General features: G+C 44.9%; 1 protein-coding gene across 2 annotated transcripts in view; it reads right to left on the bottom strand.

The window, feature by feature from the left end:
- CAMK1D (calcium/calmodulin dependent protein kinase ID) overlaps positions 1 to 19422 on the bottom strand; it is a 221184-nt gene that overhangs the window by 22898 nt on the left and 178864 nt on the right. For both annotated transcript variants that reach the window (XM_026119316.2, XM_064503955.1), the window contains exons 6-7: positions 12762 to 12837; positions 1801 to 1913 (exon numbers count right to left, since the gene is read on the bottom strand). In XM_026119316.2, the coding sequence (XP_025975101.1) occupies positions 1801 to 1913; positions 12762 to 12837 (189 nt within the window). The remainder of the gene's footprint in view (positions 1 to 1800; positions 1914 to 12761; positions 12838 to 19422) is intronic.

Raw genomic sequence — 19422 nt, 5'->3', positions numbered from 1 at the left:
TGAGTTTTAACAGCATGAACTCGGGCCGTTCAGTGTCACTCAGCCACACTGCCAGAAAATGGTCCTAGGGTATTTGTCATTTATCACTAAGGATGTAACCCAAACCCAAGCTATTTCGTACGGTAGCTAATAGCCTAAGACCTCTACTCCAGCAGCCACGTTTAGGAGTGGGGTGAATAATTCAGAGCCAGCAGAGCTCAGGACTGCCAGGTCCCACCTCTGGCTCAGCCAGGTGCCTCCGACCTTGTCTGAATACAGCACACAGACTGTCTCTGCTGGAGATGCTGATACAACTAGAGGGAAAGGCTTGGAGAAAGCCTTCAATAAGAGCCTCTCATTCTTCGTTTCAAGCAACTGCACATATGGGAAGTTGGGAGAATAAGCTGCATATTTAAAAAATCAAGTAACAGAGGAAAATGGACTCCTTTGGGCATGAGGTAGTGTGGTTTTGGTCAACGTTAGAATGGAGGGGAGGGAGATGACAGCATGGCGTGTATCCAGTGGATTCAGGAGAGAGTAGCTGAAGGGGCCACAGCAAAGCCAAATATGGCCTGAAATTCTTCGTGCTGCTTTAGGTGATGGACATTCCCCAAAAAATGCAAAGGGGTCTGCCAACAGACCTTCATATTTTCTCTCAAAATCCTAATAGGCTTAAAAAAAACTCTCACCACACATATTTTTAAGTCCATCACAGGCATATCTGGATCACAGATGTAAGCAGCATGAAATGTTGTTCTATTAGGGAATTACAGGATATGGTCAACTTTAAAATAAAGCAGTTCTTTTCACATCTCTCCTGCCTTTACTGGTAGTACTAATGAATCCGAAAACTTCTAGGGACATTTTCACATTAGAAAATTTCCCTTGAATTCATTTCTTCTCCTATGTGAAATGGCAGACATTGCCCCACTTTTGGATAGAGCAAGGACACCACGCTTTTGCGACTTGTTGAAGGCTACAGAACGAGTCAGTGGCACGTTCAGGGTGGAATACCAAACGTGCCTCTGCAGTCGCATACAGACACCGAGGCTCATGGTTCAAACCGGCAGACCCTGAGCCATGTAGCATCCCGATGCCTTTAGGCCCATGTGCATATGTAACGCAGCCTGGCAGTGTGTCTGTCTCTCTGCTAGAGTTATTAGACTGGGCAAAGCCAGGTGACAATGGGTTAAATGGCTCTGGACTGGGGAGGGACTGGGTGAACACATGAGTAGCTGTCTGGATGAGACCACGCAAACAGCACTAGCAGTCACTATATCAGCATCTGTGCTCCGACAACAGGACAAAATTCCTGCCTTTCTCAGAGACTTGATAGTATTTTCCCCCTGCTGTTTAACCTTTCCCCCTCATTTGGAAGCCATTAATTTCTTGGGTTTGTCTTTCTCGTATGCATTGCAGGCTCACTTCAGACCAGCAGCACAGTTTTGGTAATCGAGCTGAACTAGTTTTTGTTCTATTATTAGTGACACATAAAACATCTGCATTTTATCTGGATGTGAAGGAAAAATTAAACTGCTTTGTCTTCTTGGGGCTGAAGGTGAATTCTGCTATCTTAATCTTCTAGTCCAGCTACATTTTAGTGCTTTGTGCATGACTGGAGGAAATGGTACTTAATTTGTTCTCCTGCAGAAACAACCTCTCATAACTATTTGAGCTAAGAGAAATGCACATTCCCAATGATCTTCAGTTAAAGGGAGTTCCACATACGATGGAGGGCCAATTTTCATGCATGACAGGAAATCTGTAACAGGTACGAATGCATGTACAGCTGTTGCAATTAAATTAGCAGCAGCTTCTTACCAGACTCGGAGATGTCATCCCAATATGGAGAGTCAAACTCATACTCCGCCTTAAGGATCTGCTCGAAGAGTTTGGAGTCATTTTCATCATAGAAGGGGGGATATCCACAGAGCCTAATGAGGAACACAAAGAGAGACACGTGACACTCTGACCTGTCTCCAGTGAGAAGATGAGAAAGGGGGAGGGAGGAGAAGGAGAAACTCATGTTTAAGACTTGGCCCATTAACGTTTCCAAGCAGGCAAATGCCACCCTAAGAGGTGTTTGTTCAGGAACATGTAAACTCACTTCTGTAAGATCGGCACCATCCTGGACAAACTGGCCTCTCTGGAGGAATCTGAAACCCCAGTGAAGCTGATCCAAGCAGAGCTGTCACTCAGACAGCAGGACACGTCTACAGATCATGCTGGTCTCTGCTTCCTGAGGCCCCAGGAGGGGGATGTCTGGAAGAGTCCCTCCATCTCTGCTGCAGAGGGTGCACAGGGGGCACACAGACCTCCCGCTGCTGTGGGGGATCTTTCTCTCTTACTTCTAGAAGTGATTTTGTTTCTCCCATCGAACTGCCTACCTTGCTTAAGGCTAACAAGAGTCCTGCCCTGGTCCTAAGTATTTACAATCCGACTTCCCAGAAAACCTAGCCCCAGCACAACCAGAACATCAAACGTTACTTGCACAGGTAGAGCTGAGGAACACCTGCTTTTTAACGAAAACATTTAGGGTGCCCCCTCCTAGTGCTGCCAACAGCAGGACATGTGCTTTGCCGGCATGCAGGTGCAGGGCACCTCCAGCCCTGCGGGCTCTTGGCAAGGGAAACTATAGCCAGCATGGTATCAAACGAATGCAGCTACAAAACTTACGTACCAGAGACCCCCTCAAGTCCAGCTGATGCTGTATGCAATAGTCCGTGCCTGAAAAGACTTCCCTTCTACAGGTTTTAATACCATTGCTGCAAAATGTCAGATTTACCTCTGAGGCTGGTCCAAGTTTTTGAAAAAACCCATCCTGCTCAAGGTTAAACAGGCCGTTTTAATCTCTATTATTTCTATACAGAGATATCCCAATTTTTGTCCCTTATCTCTAGTCAGTGGTGTAAATTGTTCTTTCACATACTTCCCTGATACTGAAATGATCTTTTTCCTACAGTTTTTTTAAACTCAGAGTCAATCAACTTCAATAAAGTATTTAATTGGAAAGAGCCAGCCATTACAAACTGACTGATGACTTAGCTGAAGCATTATGCTTCAGCACCAATAGAGGGAAAAAAAAAAAAAAGCCTAAGAAATTAAATACTCAAGTTATTTATAACCCAAAGCCAGCCTGCTGCCCTGGAGGTTATTTGAACCAACTCAACACTTGAGGGTAAAAGAAGCAATGTTTTGTTAGCTCTGAAGAGTCAATGTGCTTGATAAATAATTCAAATCCTGAGTGAGATACTGATGTCTGTCAGATCAATACTGACCCACAAGAACTCTACTGAAACTTGCAGCATTATAATGAAACCGCTGCATTTTGACCAAATCAGAAATCTGTCTATCTTTCAAAGTGGATGAGCTCTGTTGCAGGCAGTCCCACTGTATGGCTGCCCTTATCAAAAGCAAGGCAGATGATAACGTCATGCCAGACGTGTTTACATCCAAAGCAAGACTGCATATCTACTTAACAGGTGCTCTTGTGCTGTCAACTTACAGGGCTTGATGAAGGAATTCCTAGATGAAACCCAGAGGTGAAAGTAGAGAATGAAAACGGCCATTAAAATTTTGTACATCTAACCAAAACCTTAAATGTCACTATCCACCTAGATGCTGGAGGAAAAAATGCTGATAACTGAACACAGAAACTGGATCTAGAGCCTGGATCTAGTTCTGCAGGTATCTGTGAAGAACATTTGCGTTACATGCCTTCATGTGATAAATACCACACCTTAGGTCCCACAGTCTTGGGCGAACACACACAAAATGAATTTCACCTTCCTCCTCCTTTTTCATAATGCTCAAGATTTTGGGCACCTCATGGTGGTTTTGGAGGGCCCGGAGCTGACAGCACCAGCGGTGCAACTGTCACAACGGCAGTGGTGGTTCAGGCTAGAGGAAGATGGTCTCTTCCCAAGACATGCTGAGCAATCGCTTCTGCTGCTCTTCCCTGGGGGGCTTGGTGGGCTCAGTGTAAGAAGCCTGACAGCCCTTCATTAATTTCTTGCCTTCCTCAGCACTTTCCTTAAAGAAAACCAAAATGCTCAGATAAAGCACTTCTTGTTAAGCATGCTCCTGCTCCGCTCAGCGACCAGACGGCACTGTGCATGCACAGGCCCTGTCAGGCAGCTCTGGAGAGAGAAATAACTCTCTTAAAATGTGCAGTGTACTAATTACCTTGGCAAAGGTACAAGAGCACAAGTTAGGGCCGCTATGATTTATAAATGCTCATGGCAGCAAAATGTAGAGGCAAGCTGCTGAGCAGCACAGAGCTGGAGGGTGACAGCTCACCTCTGCTGTAACCCTGCAACGGGGCAGTGCAGGGACACGTACCCCAGCCGGAGTCCCAGTCCTCCCAGAGCCCTCGCTCTCTTCCCTACATCCAGCCAGCTCTTCCCTGCCTCCTCTGCATGGCTTGTTAGCTACACTTGTATTTCGACTTCCCACTGCTATATTCCTCCCCACAAATGGTCCTTCACCCTCTCGAGCAATGCCTTGCCCAGGGCAAGGAGGTGGTCAGGGCTGCAGACGGCGGAGGGAGGTGGCAGCACCCAGCTGCGCCCAGCCAGCGTGTCTTCTTGCTGCAATGCAGCAAATGTAGCTGCAATGTAGCTTCCCAAACCCAGAAACCAGACCCGACCCCTGAACTGCGCCTGGCAGATGGTACACGCAGCGAACCTGTGTCATGGGTAGATCTGTGGTGAGGAAGCACAAGGCGGAAGCTGATGGAGATCTCCAAGTGAGTGAATGGGAGCTGACAGGTTTGCATGCTTCGCTGAGCCTGGCACCGGAGCTACTCACGCACAAGGACACCCAGCATCATGCACAAGGACACCAGGGCCGCTGGGAGCTGGGCACAACAAAGAAAGCAGGCTCTTTGGGCACTGCTCTTCCCTTGCTGGCGCAGAATAACTGGGAATTGGTGAGCTGTCAAATCCAGCTTTCAGGAGCTTTCTTCCAGAAGGTGCTGAGCCCATTAGCGATGTCGAAATGAACCCTTTCTTTCGTGAGTGAAGCCCCTGACACCATCACCCCTGGATTTCACACCCAGGCTGCTTTCTCTGCAGCCTGAGTGACAAACGGCAGTGCTTAAGAAGTGATTAGTCCCTGCTAACAATCTTGGACAGCAACACGCACTGGAGACATCTTTCCATCTCACGCAAAGAGGCCCGCGAACTGAGGGGAGCGAGGGCTAAACGTGGAGAAGGGCTGGTGGCGCTTGCCAGCACCCGGCACGAATCCTCCCCAGGCAGCATGGACCCATCTGCTGCAGGAGGGACTCCAGGAGGCAAGTCACTGAGGATCCGCGGCAAAAATACGTGAGAGGTGGCAGGTGCAAAGGGAACCACCAGGGCATTCTGGCACAGGGAAAGTGTGCGAGCCAAAATGTAGACTATCTGCTTTCCATTAGTTTAAAATAAAGTTTGGGAAGGCACAGAAATTTTAACATTACTTAGAACCTGTACTGGCTTTGCAGTAAAGGATGGGAAAGCCCCAGCAATTTAGCTCTACATGCAATTTACGGTTGGAGGAAATTCTGCTGGACTTTCAGTGACTCGGCCAACTTCCAAAGTCCATATTAAGTTTTTATTTAATTCTTAGAGAACCAAAATCCCACTGACTTCATTTCCATCTGCTGGGAGATTTCTGTGTGAAGAAAATGACCTCACTATCAGAGGTTCTGCTGATTTTCTTTAGATATGCAAAAACACAAAAATAGACTCTGTCTTCAATGTGAAAAAATCTTCCGTTGTCCTGGGGGAGCTTCAGTCAGCTATTAGTTGTCATCATTTTCTTGCAGTGTCACCAAATAAAAGCTTTCCAGAATTATTTAGCTACCTTTTCACATCGGCAATAGATCTGCCCTTAACCTCCTATCCCCAGTCTTCCCTTGAAAAAGAATGGGATGCAGATAAGGAGAACACAGGTGGAGGTACAGAAGAAAGATATTGCCAGAAGTCATTTCCAGAAGCCATCAGGAAAGCACAGTGGGAACTAAAGGAACTCCTTTTCCTCACCAAGCAGAGAAAGCAAACCCATGGAAGTCCCCATCACATTTCGGGAGGTGACACTAAAGACTAAATAACCCATTAATGTGGTCAGTGTACAACTTGCAACACAGGAGGTCTTGGGGGAAGTTTTACAAACAATTTTATAGTGAGATTAGAGCAAAAAAATCAGTAAGTGCTCAAAGACCTGAACAGTCAGATCAGACTTGGAAGAGATGTATGGTTTGGGAAGTCATCCAAGTGCTATTTATATGGGTGAACATATGTGTTTTTTCTCATTTTGGAAACAGACCCTCATACTGTCTGACACTGGTGCCCTCACAAAACTGCAGAGCCCTCAAGGGCACATTAGCATGGGGAATAAAGAATAAATTAAGAAGCAAGCAATGTGAAGGGCTAATTTAGGGCTTGTTTTCCCAGTGTTTAACTATGACATCCTGAGCAATCCCAACATTTACATTCTGACTCCACTAATTCTCCTTTCAGTTCCAAACAGGTAAGTTATTTCTCACTTTCTCTCTTAAACTCCTTTGTCACGCTGAGGGGGGGCTAAATACCTGCCAAGCTTTTCCCAGTGCATGACTCCAGGATGATGGTGGAAACTTCTTCTGGATTAGCATGCTTTGTACTGTCCTTGGTTAATTCTTCCATGCAAACATCATGTAAATGATTTCATACACATATACCTGAAATTAAGCAGCAACTCAGCAGCAAAGAGCTCCAGGAAAGAGTATGGTCCAAGATTTATCTTCAGATATTCGTTGTTTATAAATAATATTAATAAACCAATAATTCTGTTCTATCAATGAAAGAATCAGAAGAAAACTCAACGCAAAATGTGTTCAGGCTAACAGAAGAGGCAGGATGTGTTGAATATAAATAATCAGGGGCTGAAACAGAGCATACTCTGGCCCCAGGCTCTTTTCCAGTGTTGGAACGTGATTTTTTTCTATTTTTCGCATCTATTAACTTAATCTTCTCTACATCAGGTATGCATAGGATCAGAATTTTAGTTCCCCAGGCGTTAGTAACCCCCCATGTGACCCAGGCAGCTCCAAAATCCATCTGCTGGGAATCCAGTGAGGTTGCTTGCTCTTCTTATGTTTTATAGGCTTTTAAACTGAACACACATCAAAACTACTTCATCATCAGTAGAAAGCTGAGCTCAACAATGAGGCTGTTCCATATCGAGAAATAGTGCAACTGGAATAACAGGAAATTTCAAGCTGCTAAAATTAGTTCTTGTGGATAATGACTTTTCATGCAAAATGAGTTTTTGATAAAAACTCCACTGGTGCAGCCTCTGCAATCTGGATGTCATTAACAGGAAGTATTAGAGACTGGCACCGAAACAAAGGTATTCTTCTCTGAGACATCCTCACCTTGCATATTACAGAGACAAATATTTGTCAAGAGTGTCAGTGCCCCAGGAACAGTTTGTTCTTTCAGTGCTGTAAGCTGAAGACTCTCATGTGAGACTGAGCTTGTCTGGAGGCACTTAAGCCACTTATGACAATAATAGCTTGAAATGTCTTTAATATATGCCTGGCTTCTGTGTTGGATTCCCTCGAGTTTCCATCTTCTTAAATGCAACAGCAATGGTCTGTTAAGAGTGGCCGTAAGGAGTCACGGGGGAGGTAAGGCAGGATGATGTGCTCAGATTGCCCTAAACACCAATATCTCCCAATCTGGTTCTGGCGAGTAGCTCCAGGCACGGGGTTGGAAGAGATATACCCAGACCAGCATGGTGATGTACTGGAGTTAATAACTCATGCTCAAGGCAGGCTTACGTACCCAGCCTGCACTACGGGGCTATGCTGCTCGTGCTTCTCATATCTCAGTGCCAGGTGGACGTGCCAGCTCTGATGCCTCTAACGATGCTGCACTGCAGAGACGCTAATCTAGACATTAACATTGTGCCCATCGTGGTGGTCTCAGAAACCCCAGCAGGGCTATTTTTTTCTAGCTTAAGAAAGGACCCCTTCTTCCTCTCTATCGTTACTACACCCCTGGCATCCACTTTGAGTTTCTGGCTACTCCCGAGAACAAAGGTGAGATTCAGTTCGAGATTAGGACACTTAAGGCATCTGCAGGTGAGCTGGGTGTCTAAACTCCCATTTCAGTCACCAGAGATGTAATCAGCACAGTCAGCAGAGACTAGAGAGTGATACAATGCCCCCTCAAGCAGACTAAACTGTGCTGTACAGGTACAGGTAAAGGTACAGGTCTGAATACAGATCAGAGTATGATCCAATTGCCTAAGCACAGGCATCTAGTGCTATTTGACATAGTCCAAGGTATCCTACTTGGCCTCCATCTGCCACTCCAGAAGGAAGGTCTCTGCAGGTCTTCTATTATACCTGCCAGCTCCATGTGGATGGCCTGGACACCCTGGCGTGGTACTAAATGCGTATGTTTAGGCAACTGAACTGCACATCCTGGTGACGTGAATAACTCTCTAGACATCACTGCCTGTGTTGACTTAGCGCTGGGTTCAGCTGCCCCCATGTAGAGTCCAGTGACATTTGAGCAGCTCTAGAGCACAGGAGACCCCCAGACCAGCTGGCAGTGCAGTCCTGGAACAGCAGATCGAGACCCGCGGGAGACTGTAGGGTGACTAAAACAGCATTAAGCACCGACGTACTGGTGACCAAAGTGAGTCCTGGCTTGCCATCAGCTGTAACAGGGGCTGAAACATATAGCTCACACACAGAAATGTTCAAGTAGGCGGTTTGATCTCAAACTGAATCCCACCCAAGCAGCCTGAATAACAGTCTGGCAAACACATTATCACGCTCCTAAGGTAGAGCATTTTTACCATTCATTTTGACTGTACACAATACAAATCAGGTCCTTATTACATGAAGCACAGAAACCCTAAAAAGGTTTCCTCGTCCTGTGAGCAAGAAAGTATAGGAACTCATTCTTATTAAACTGATTTAAGCCCTCAGGGCTGGGAATTCCCCATACAGCAAATGGAGAATTGAGATTTGACAAGTGTGTGTACTTCTTGCTTGACAAGCCCAGAACAAGCCGATTTGGAAAACAGAGCACTGAACTGAACCTGACAGAAAGAGTAGCCTCACTCTTGCGAAGAGGGAAGGGATTACAGACAAGACTGACCTTTCAAAGGTCACCTTTCAAAGATGTTCATTAACCAGGTGACAAAGGGCATACTGCTTAGCACTGTCTCACTGTTATTAAGAACTCCCCTATATTCCTCAGCAACACACATAAAAGCAATAAATGAAATAATAACAGGTCTGCCAGCAAAAAAAGACCTTTGGTGCATGAGTTGAATAGGACTGAAAACTTGGAGGAAAGGAGAGCCAAGTTTATCTCTGGGGAAGCAGGAAGCAGTTCACCTCTCCTCTGGGCAGCCAGGTGGACACAAGTACATTTTCCTGGTGAATATATGAAAATAAACCAAAACCGGAGGCAACACAGCATACTGCTATCTTGCACCTGGATTCTCTTCCATCTTGCTCTCTAAAGCTGGCAGTGACACTGAGCTGGACTGAAGTACTGCAATTAGTGCCCTGCTCAGCAAAGCACTAAGAAAGCAACGTAAAACACTGTACCTGACCATCCTTCCACGGCTGGCAAATATAAGATCAAAAACGCCAAGAAAATGCATGGGCCTTCATGCTCAGGTCTGCTTGTGTGAGATGGCAAGTATGGGTCAGCGCACACCATGTCCATGTAAAGGAGCATTAGGGAGTGATGGGTGAAGCCGCCTGCAAGATATTTCGGCATGTCTGCTCTCCTCCTCGCTGCTTTAGCATGTCCCGCCGGGATTTGCCACAAAGCCAGTATCCGCTGTTGATTTTTGCTTTGTTACGTAAAAGTTTTTTGCATCCTGCTGTCGATGATTGCTCTGAGATAAATCCATTCCCCTGCTATGTTTTTTTACTCAAGAAGTTTTCAAATATTCATGCAGAATGGCAAAGCCAGTCATAAAGCTGAGTTTTTAGGCAGGGCTTTGTTTTAAATAAACAAACATACATGCAAATAAATAGAGCCTTCCCATACTATTTTAATATAAAAAAGTTATTTTGCATAGCAGTAGGAAAAACAAACCATAAAATTTATGCTCAAGACTAAATGAAAATGTAACGAATGAACACTGTACAGAGTGAATAATACAGCAGTTAGATGTGTCCTGGCAAAACCAGTTCCACTACACTGTCAAAAAGTTATTCATGCTGACAAGCCATGAAATGTTTGCACAGGGAGAAAAGGACCAGAGTAGGAATGCTTTAATGCTGTGGCCCACTGGAGCTGCTTTTTCCTGCAGTCCTGTATAACTCTGACAGTTGTATAAAAAGGGGGGGGAAAAAAAGGAAAGCACTGGTAGTGTTGGCATGAAAAGACATTTGTCTCTGTGGCAGTTAACAGCTATACAGCCGCTCTCTGCTCTCCTGCACAGAAAGAAGATGCTTGTTGTGCTCTGTGTGGTCGCGCTGAGCCAGCCTATGGCGACAGCATGACCTCGGTTCAAAGACCCATAGGAGGTAGGAATAGCACTTGCTTCAAAGTCCCCTACGCTGCGCAGATGCAACCTATGCATTTACTATTTGAATGACATGCAGGCACTCAGGGACCTGAGCCCTGACCACGCACCATCCCATGAAGATAGGCCCCCTCAGCTGGAGGGAGTCTTCCCACAGGTTCACACATAACAAGTCCTGTATTTCCTTCTTAACCCAAACATTAGCAGTGATCTCATGTGCTCATGCACACGGACCTGGATTCAGTTGATGGTGCCCAGAGATGTTACAGGTATTCTCCTCTGGACAGCACTGCAACCGCAGTGCTCTGGACACGTCTCCAGTCCTTCCGAGTGTTGTCGCTGCGACAGAAGATGGCTCATCCACTGCCACGGCTCAACCACTGAAGGTGTGCCCAGATCTAAAACACCTGCTGCCCCATTTCATGGAGACAAGTTAGATTTAGATGAACCATTTCATACGCAAGATATTCACACAGAGAGTCCAGTGTTAGCACCCTGGGGGAACACAGATTGTTTAGCCTGGAGAAGGGATGGTTTGGGGGGCACCTAAAAGCAGCCCTACCTATGAGGAGGTTACTGAGAAGACAGAAGCAGGCTCTTTGCAGCAGTGTATGGCAGGAGGACAAGCAAAAATGGGCATAAGGTGAAACAAGAGTTTCAGTATGGCTAGAAGGAGAAAGCTTTCCCTTGAGGCCAATCAAGCAGTGGAACAGGCTGTCCACCGAGGCCGGGCAGGCTCCGTCCTTGAGATTTTCAAGACTCAGCTGGATAAAGCCCTGAACAACCTGGTCTGATCTCACTACTGACCCTGCTTTGAGCAGGAGACTGGACTAGAGACCTCCTGAGGTCCCTCGTAACCTGAATTATCCCATGAGCCTACTAAAACGTTATGAAGAAGAGTGTCGTAAGTATTGAATGACAACAGGCGCTAAATCTCCATAAACAACTGTATTCATGGGTTCTGAGATCTATCCACCACTTTGGAAAATGCAAAAGGATCCTAGTCCTGTAGCCCTCCTCAGGTAACTAATCCTTACTCCCTCAAGCATTTGCCCTTTCAGAGGAGCAACTCTCAGCCACAAATAATGGCTTAATGGTAAAGCAACAGAACTGAGTGCAGAAATCAGCTCACCCTTTCCTATGGGACCTGACAGGTGAAGGGGTTGGAAGTGTCTAAGAAAAAGACTCCTCATTTTGTGTAAAAATTTCAATATTTTGCACTATGTTTTAGTAGAAATTATTCACTGCTCACAAAATCTTTCCCTTTTTTGGCTTTTAAAAATCATCAAAACCTGAAAATATTTCATCTGGAGGGGCTTGAAAATCAGATTTAAAATCTGATTTCAGCAACACAAAAATTTCCATTTAGTTTAAAATTATTTGCTTTGAGGGAAAAAACAAGTGTAGGTGGAAATACTTAATCACCTCTACGAGATAAGTGTTCCTATGTGCCAAATGCATTGACAAAGGCTGACATAACCAGAGGGATCTTTTTCCATCTCTCCCTTTCCCTTTGCTATTAGGAATGGACAGAAGCAGATGCATCACCTGTAACAGGTGAACCAAATAAAAGTAAAACCTGAGCCTACTTGTAATGTTTCTGCGAGCAGAGAAGAGTGGTCGAAGGACTGCTAAATCTATTCCTTGAACAAAAGCATTCTCACACATACGTACACACAGGGTGAAAATAGTAAGTAATAATAAGTAATAGTGATAAGGAATAGTGGAATGATAGTAAGTAACATTTCCCATTAACCACACAGTGTGCAGTCTTGGCTGAGCACATCATAAAAAAAGGTAATCTCTGAAAATGCATTATCATAGCTCACTAGTGCAGAGCGTTACTTCTCCTCCAGAGACGTGGCACTTTACAACCCACTTTTATGCCCGCAGGCACGACACCATGCTGCGTGGAGATGGCCACACTCACTTCTGATCACAACTAACTGGAGCAGGGGAGGTAATAGCTTCACTAATGTCACAACCTGAACAGGCCCATGCTATTGTACGCCATGCAGTGCACGCGGGAGCAGGGTTTCATGTTGTCTTGAAGGGTCCTGGTTCATTTCCCGCTGCTTCTGCCCAGGTTTCAGCCTGGTCATGCCTGGGAGGCCTCCAGGATTCACTCTATCCTGAGTCACAAGTGTCAGAGAGCAACTTTCTCGGATCAGAGCAAGCAGGTAGCCAAATGGTGAGAGAGGGTGTTGCAGGTGCCAAAGCTGTCTATGATTCGAAAATCAACAGATACTTACAGGATGTATGCAATAACCCCAATGGACCAGCAGTCCACGGCTTTGCTGTAGGGTTTCTGGGCCAGCACTTCAGGAGCTGAAAATAAAAAGCCAAACAAGCTCATGTTACATGATCAAATACTTCAATGTTGCCAAGAGGTAGGACTTGACAGTCATTCCTGAAACTTAAAGTTCCCTGAGGCCCTTGTTGCCTCCCACACTCAACCCTCAAATCTGCAAAAACAACCTGAAGTTTTTGAAGCTCCTATTTTCAAGGAGAATGGCAACTCCTGAAGCCGAGCAAGTTCCCCATTTTCTGATAACGAGGACGGAAAACAAAAACAAGTGCAAAAAAATGCAGGAAAGGCTGAGGGCACAAGGGCCATCAGCTCCCTGTCAGGAGAACTTTAGGAGACTTGAAGAAAAACGAGCTGGAGCGTGGCACAGTTGCTGAGACACACATTCACCCTGACAGCTTCGTCGCTTCCCGGCATCATGCCGCCAAAGGGGGGATTTCAAGAGGCAACGCAAAAAGTGCAGTGTGTGACAGAGCAGATAAACTAAGGCTCCAGGAGAGGAACATGAGCTGTCACCGTACTTCCTACTACCTGACTAACGAAGCCACCTGGATGTCAAAGTCAGAGGGAGTCATTTGTCCTTCTGCCTCCGAGACCAAAGACATCATAGTCACAGGGAGAGACAGAAAGCAACAGGAATTAGACACGCACAAAGGAACTGAGCCTTCTCGGCCTCTAAAGCTTTCAGACACTATAACCTGAATTTTGCTAGAAAAGAAAGACTGGACATCCATTCAAATGCTTTGGGAGTTTTTCCTTTTTTAAATCACTGATGGATAAAGAGGTATATTTTTTGTTTGGGAGTTTAGAGAATAATGTTTTCCCTGTTGGGACTTTTCAGCTGTAAATGCTTAAACCTAAATTTAAAACTCCCTGACTCTAATCTTTTTCATGTGAAGAAGCTTTTGCATTTTCAAGGCAAAGTGTCCACAATAATGCAAAAATCACTGTTCAAGACCTTCCAGAAGCAGCCTTACCACACCAGGTTTCAAAAGGTGCAGTATTTCCTCTGAGTACTTTAGAGTTCAAATGCTCTGAGAAAATCACAGAGGGGCAAGTCCCAACACAAGTATTTCTTTGGAATTAGACATTACTCTGTTAGGAATCTTACCTAGGTCAAAGCAGTTACTTGAGGAACAGAGAGAAATGTTGTGAAGCAGTTAAATGCATTAAAACTTGAGCCTCACTTCTAGTTGCTATACAGGCATACAGTGCTCTGATAAGGATTCTTCAAAGAGCCGCCTTTCTAAGTTGGACTAGTCAACAAAACTAAGGTCAGAATTGCTGGCAAGGAACAGAAAGCAATATAGGGAAACAGAAAAGACATTCGGGTACTTGGCAGTGGGATTTTATAAAGGGATTGAAGGGAAGACAATGCACAAGGCAATAAGGGCACTGAGGCTCTATTTCCGCAAGGAGCAGAGTGATGGAAAGGGTCAAACTACGCTGGGGAGGACTGTAAAAGGGCTGGAAGGAAGCCCAGGAAAAATGAGGGTAAAGATACAGCTGGCAGTCAGACTAGGATGGCTCTTGAAGGTTGGGAAATGTCCTGCTCTGCAGTCCAGGGTAAATGTTACTCCAGTCTTTGAGTCACCTGGCAAACTTGGACTAATGCATGCACAGGAAATTAAAATCATATTTCTGTTCAAATTCGGTTAATCCTAATGCACTTCTATGCTGTTGCAATGTGTGAATATTCTTCACGTCTATTTGCTGCTTGCCGAAGGAGACTTCTCTCCATTGCTGCACCATCCAACCCAAAGAGCTCCTAACCAGGCCCTAGATGCTTGGCAGAAACCTCCACCCAAGTCCTGAGAAGCACCTAACTCCTTACAGGAGATGGGCACACTGGTGCAGTCTATCAAGACAAAGGTTAAAACGTTTTTACCCCAACAGAGAACAGAGCTCTGAAAATATAAAAGGCATCTTCAGCCACTACCCAAAACTTAACTCCATTCCCAACAGCTGGGTCAGCGTTTGTAAGTCAGGTTGGTGCTGGTCAGTCAGGTGGAGGGTGAATTTAACTACGAGATTAAAGTACTGGAGAACTGTTCTGTGCTGCTCATCACCTTTTCCAAGATGAACCGCAAAGCTGGCATTCACCCCCACGGTGCAGGGATGGATTGCCCTGGAGAATTATGTGAACTCACATTTTTCCTGTTTCTCCTTTAACATGAAGATCCTGGATGCCCAGGATAGCTTTCCTTTTCATCCTTCAGGATGCAGGGCTCGTTTGCCATGGAGAGTCTTGCAAATTTACATTTTTCTTGTTCCTTGTTTAAAATAGTTGTTCCTCAGAGTTGCTCAGGACAACTTTCCCAGACAACCATTGTGTCTCTTAGCCTCACTCTTTCTTTCCTGACTCGTCCAACTTGCCTCCAGGTTTTCCTCTAGCAAGAATATTTTTTCAAAAGGTGTATCAAATATGGTTTCCAAGACTCAGTTTCCTTTTTTTTCCCTATCCATTGTGACTGGGTTTTGTGATAAAATAAGCTAAAGAAGGGAGTCTGTATTCCCCTGTCCTTAGGTGGTTGGATTTCTTCCATCTCTCTAGTCTTTCCAAATCTCCAATATTTAATTAGCATCTCTCTTCCGCTTTGAGTGGCTGTTCCTGTTTGCACTGCTTTCAAGACTGTGGTAAACATTGTACGTCCTATATTCCCCAAAGGAATTATTATGCAAATGATTTCTGAATAGATACTAGTCAGCTCCTGACATTATACAGATATGCCATATTAACATAACTGAAAACAAACCTGAGATGAGGGAACGTGAACCAAATAAAGAGTCTCTTCCTCTTACACATCAACATTTTTAGGGATCATGTACCAGTGGCACATTTCTTGTGCGCAATTTCTTGCCGTCCAACGTCTTCAAATAGCTGTGACCCCCTTCTAAAACTGGCACGTATTCTCCCTCCCGTTTCATGGGGTATGGTGGAGTTTGGGGGACGGCAGCAGGATTAGTTTCAGTGGGATATCAGAGTCTGGAGGGTCCTAGCATCCGAAGCTGCGTTACAGCACGTCTCTCTGTTTTAAGGCAGTGACGTACATCGATATCAGGCAATTGCTGCCGGGGAAGGCAGCAATGAAGCAGGGGAGCACACCGCAGGATCAAGCTCATCTGCAAGTACATGAACCTGTTTTTCCCTGCTAGCAGCTCTGGAAGTGGTGCTCCTTGGCACTGCAGCTGGATATTTCCAGGGAAAGGAGAGAGTAGAAAGAAGACAGTGATCAGACTTCCTTTCCTTCTGAGCAGCCAAAGCAATGGGAAAGACCGGAAGAATTGCCCTGGGTGTGTTATATCTTTTTATGGATAATGAGGACATTTCACTTCCAGGCCAGGCATTCTGGTGTTTTACTTTTGTTTTTTGTTTTTTTTTTTAACAAAGAGAACTTAAAAGGCTTGTTTTAAAGGGATGTTTTAAGAAAAGGTTCAGAATAGTAAAGTTTGGAAACATTTCAGAGCACTATGCCATTACCCCCAGTGGGCACAGCAATGCTAATAAGCTCCCTAAAAATGCAGTTGCTGGATGCCAAAAACTGCAATCCATGTTCTTGTAAAGAGCTTAAGTTATGGGGATTGCGCTGATATTTTAAGCCTGTGGAACAAACTGTACAAAGTGTCGCGGGTGCTTGTCCTTTGTACTAGCCTCATACTTGAAAACGGTTCTCCTTCACTCCCATGCTGGTACTACTGCTGGCAGATGTTGCTGTCTCACAGGAACTCAGTATAATGCTATTTTTTATGGTTTACGTGATTTCCCACGAACTGCATGCCAGAAGGAACGCAGCCTTTGAACAAAGGGTGACGGTTCTGAGGAGCCTCAGGGGAGGGAGAAATCAGGAGGCTGCCCTAAACGTGGACAGAATAAAAAGATCTAAATAGGATTAAAATAACTAGGGAGCTGCTTATGCTGGGTGGACACAGCTCACCTTGCCCAGCAAACAGGACTGGCACAGGCCAGGCCTAGGAGTTCAACTGGAATTATTTTAGTGCCATTTCCATGGTGCAGGTAGGCCCTGCAAGGAAATAAGGGCACACATGAAACAGGCTGCGCAGCTACAATGAAACCATGAATTCCCAGAGGGAAGGTGGCTAAAAGGCAGAGTTTGCAAGTCTCCACACAAAGGAGAGATGTTGTCAGCCCTGTTGCTTAGCACTCTTGAAGGTAGAAGCTCTAGGGGATGGACAGATGCACCACGGAGCCGACGGGTCGGATGCATGAAGAGCAAAGCTAGCACCTGCTCCTGAAGCCCAAGACAGTGCAAGAGCCGTGTGAGATCCCCTGCCTCCATACAAAGTGTTTTCCTTATGGTACAAACAGGCTAAGATGCATGTAAGGCCACTTCTACGCAAGACCAGAGCTCCTCATGGCATGGAAACCACTTCTTCCCTCCTTCACACAGTCTTCCAGTGTTCAGCTTGCTCTGCTTGGAGCTGTTTAGGAAGGACAGTAGGATTTCGGTGTAGCCCTGCTGGTTTCTCGTGCTCCTGTTGTTCCTTTTTCTTGTTACTGAGTCAGTGTTAAGAAGCCAGCACGGGACACAAGCAGTTACAACCACGCGCAAGCAAACTGTGTTTCGCCACACAGCAATGAAGCTGAGCGCTGAACCACTGTGCTGCAACCAGTCCATGCCTGAGCAAACCCTGACAAGCGCAGTTCCCGTGCTTTATTTTTACTTTATTACTCATGTTACTGCCTAAACAACTCCTGGGGTGCTTTTTGCTAATAAGGATATTCCAAAAGCTTATTGAGTAATTTCAAACCTTTGACTCAAAGGATACTAAGTAAGTCATGGAAATCTAAGTAAACATGGAAATCTATTGTTTATTTTAATGCTTTGGTCCTGCAAAGGGCTAAGAAAAATGGATGGTTTTGATATGATCTGGAATTTCTACTGGATTTCTGGCGGAGTCGAAAGGTGTGAAATGACCTTTTATAAAGGCATTACAGAGAATAAAAATAATAAGCAAGGTGGTCTGCAGAGGGATCAACCACACATCCAGGGTATCACCCAATCCTTACTACAAGAAAATGTAACAAAAAATTTTCTCAAAGTTGGGTTGGGCCCCAGAGCAAGAATCTAAAATCTCAAGAGGATTAAGCTATTAACCAGCCACAAATACAGTTCATAATTCAGCATTTCCGCAAAACGAGATCAGATTGCCTGAGACAGACTTTTTAACATTTTTTCCAAAGCTTCCAAAGCTCCTAAGTATCTTGTGAGTCTAAGTACCACCTGCAGAAGTAGCCAAAGTTCTTGAGAGATCAACTCTCAAGGAAAGTCAGCCAGCAAGACCTAATTCCCAAGCAGCCAAAATCACTTTAGAGAAGCATGCTGAGTGACTGCAGTCCTCTCCTGCTTAGTGCCCAACTTGACACATCTCAAAGAAGACTCATTTTCAGGCCATTCTGAACTTATCCTCCACCAAAATCAAGCTCCTATAAATGGTCTGAAGCCCAGCAGCCCAAAACTCTGATGTTTAAAATGGCAAATCACTAATGCCTTATACAGATCTTGCCCATAATCACACAGATCACTCAGGGGCTTTGGAAAACATCACTTCTCTAGTCTAGAAGTTAGGGTGGGATCTATGCAAGCTAATTCACACATCCAATTTGCAATTAGATTAACCATACAAGCTGGTTCGTCTCACCTAACTTCTTCTGACTTCCACCTTCACCTAACCAAATCTAAAAGTTGGCCGCCTGGTCCCAGCTCATCATCTAGACTCCCTCCGTAAGAAACAGAGATAGATAAGAGTGGTAAGCAGGTAGGAAGGACAGTTCCTAATCAGAGAAATGAGATCGAAATGGCACGGTGCCTACCATACTTGAAAATACTATGGGCAGCAGACCTGAGTTAAGATCAGATCTGGTATTTTGTATAGCACTTTGCAAAATGGGATCCTGCTCGTTCGGTTTCTGGAGATAATGATGTATGAATAGTGGTAAATGTTAATGGCTTCTTAACCAAGCCCTCATGCCTTTGGCTTGTGATACGTGCCTAAGACTTTTTTCAGTAATTTCCAAACAAAGTGGTTAAGCTGACAAAAATAATTAATTTCTCATTAAATCTTAGAAAATGGGATGTTCCATGTACCTTTAAAGAAAAGCGCCAGGAATTATGTTGCAAGTTACAGATCCTTGAATGTTACTTCAACACTAGGAAAATAGCTGGAAAAAAAACAATCAGAAAGAGGGGTAGAAAGGGAACTTCATAGGCCAGCGCTGTGGCACGTCTCCCTGGACTCAGACTAGGGTACATACTCATTTTGTGCCATTAGTTGGAAGGACTGCTACATTTATTTGGGGACATTAGGCAAGTGCCGAAAATTCTAGCGACACTGCCAGGCATGAAAGCTTTCTGCCGCAGACAAATTGCAGCCCATGTATGCAGAAGATGTGCAATCAGGTATTACACTAACAGAGGCCTATTTGTGGACATAATCATCGTGAGCAACAACAAAAATGTTCTTGCTTGGAGAATGTTGTCTGGGCAACCAATTATGTAAAAAAGCGGTACTGAAGAGGAGCTGTCTCCCGTGAAAAGGAAAAGCAATAGAACAAACATCTAAAGAAGCTTTCTTTCTGAGAGAGG

This window comes from Dromaius novaehollandiae, chromosome 1 (assembly GCF_036370855.1).
Source record: "Dromaius novaehollandiae isolate bDroNov1 chromosome 1, bDroNov1.hap1, whole genome shotgun sequence".
NCBI classification, from domain to species: domain Eukaryota; kingdom Metazoa; phylum Chordata; class Aves; order Casuariiformes; family Dromaiidae; genus Dromaius; species Dromaius novaehollandiae.
Note: the sequence above shows the minus strand (reverse complement) of the source record. Positions and strands in the feature narration are given on the sequence as shown.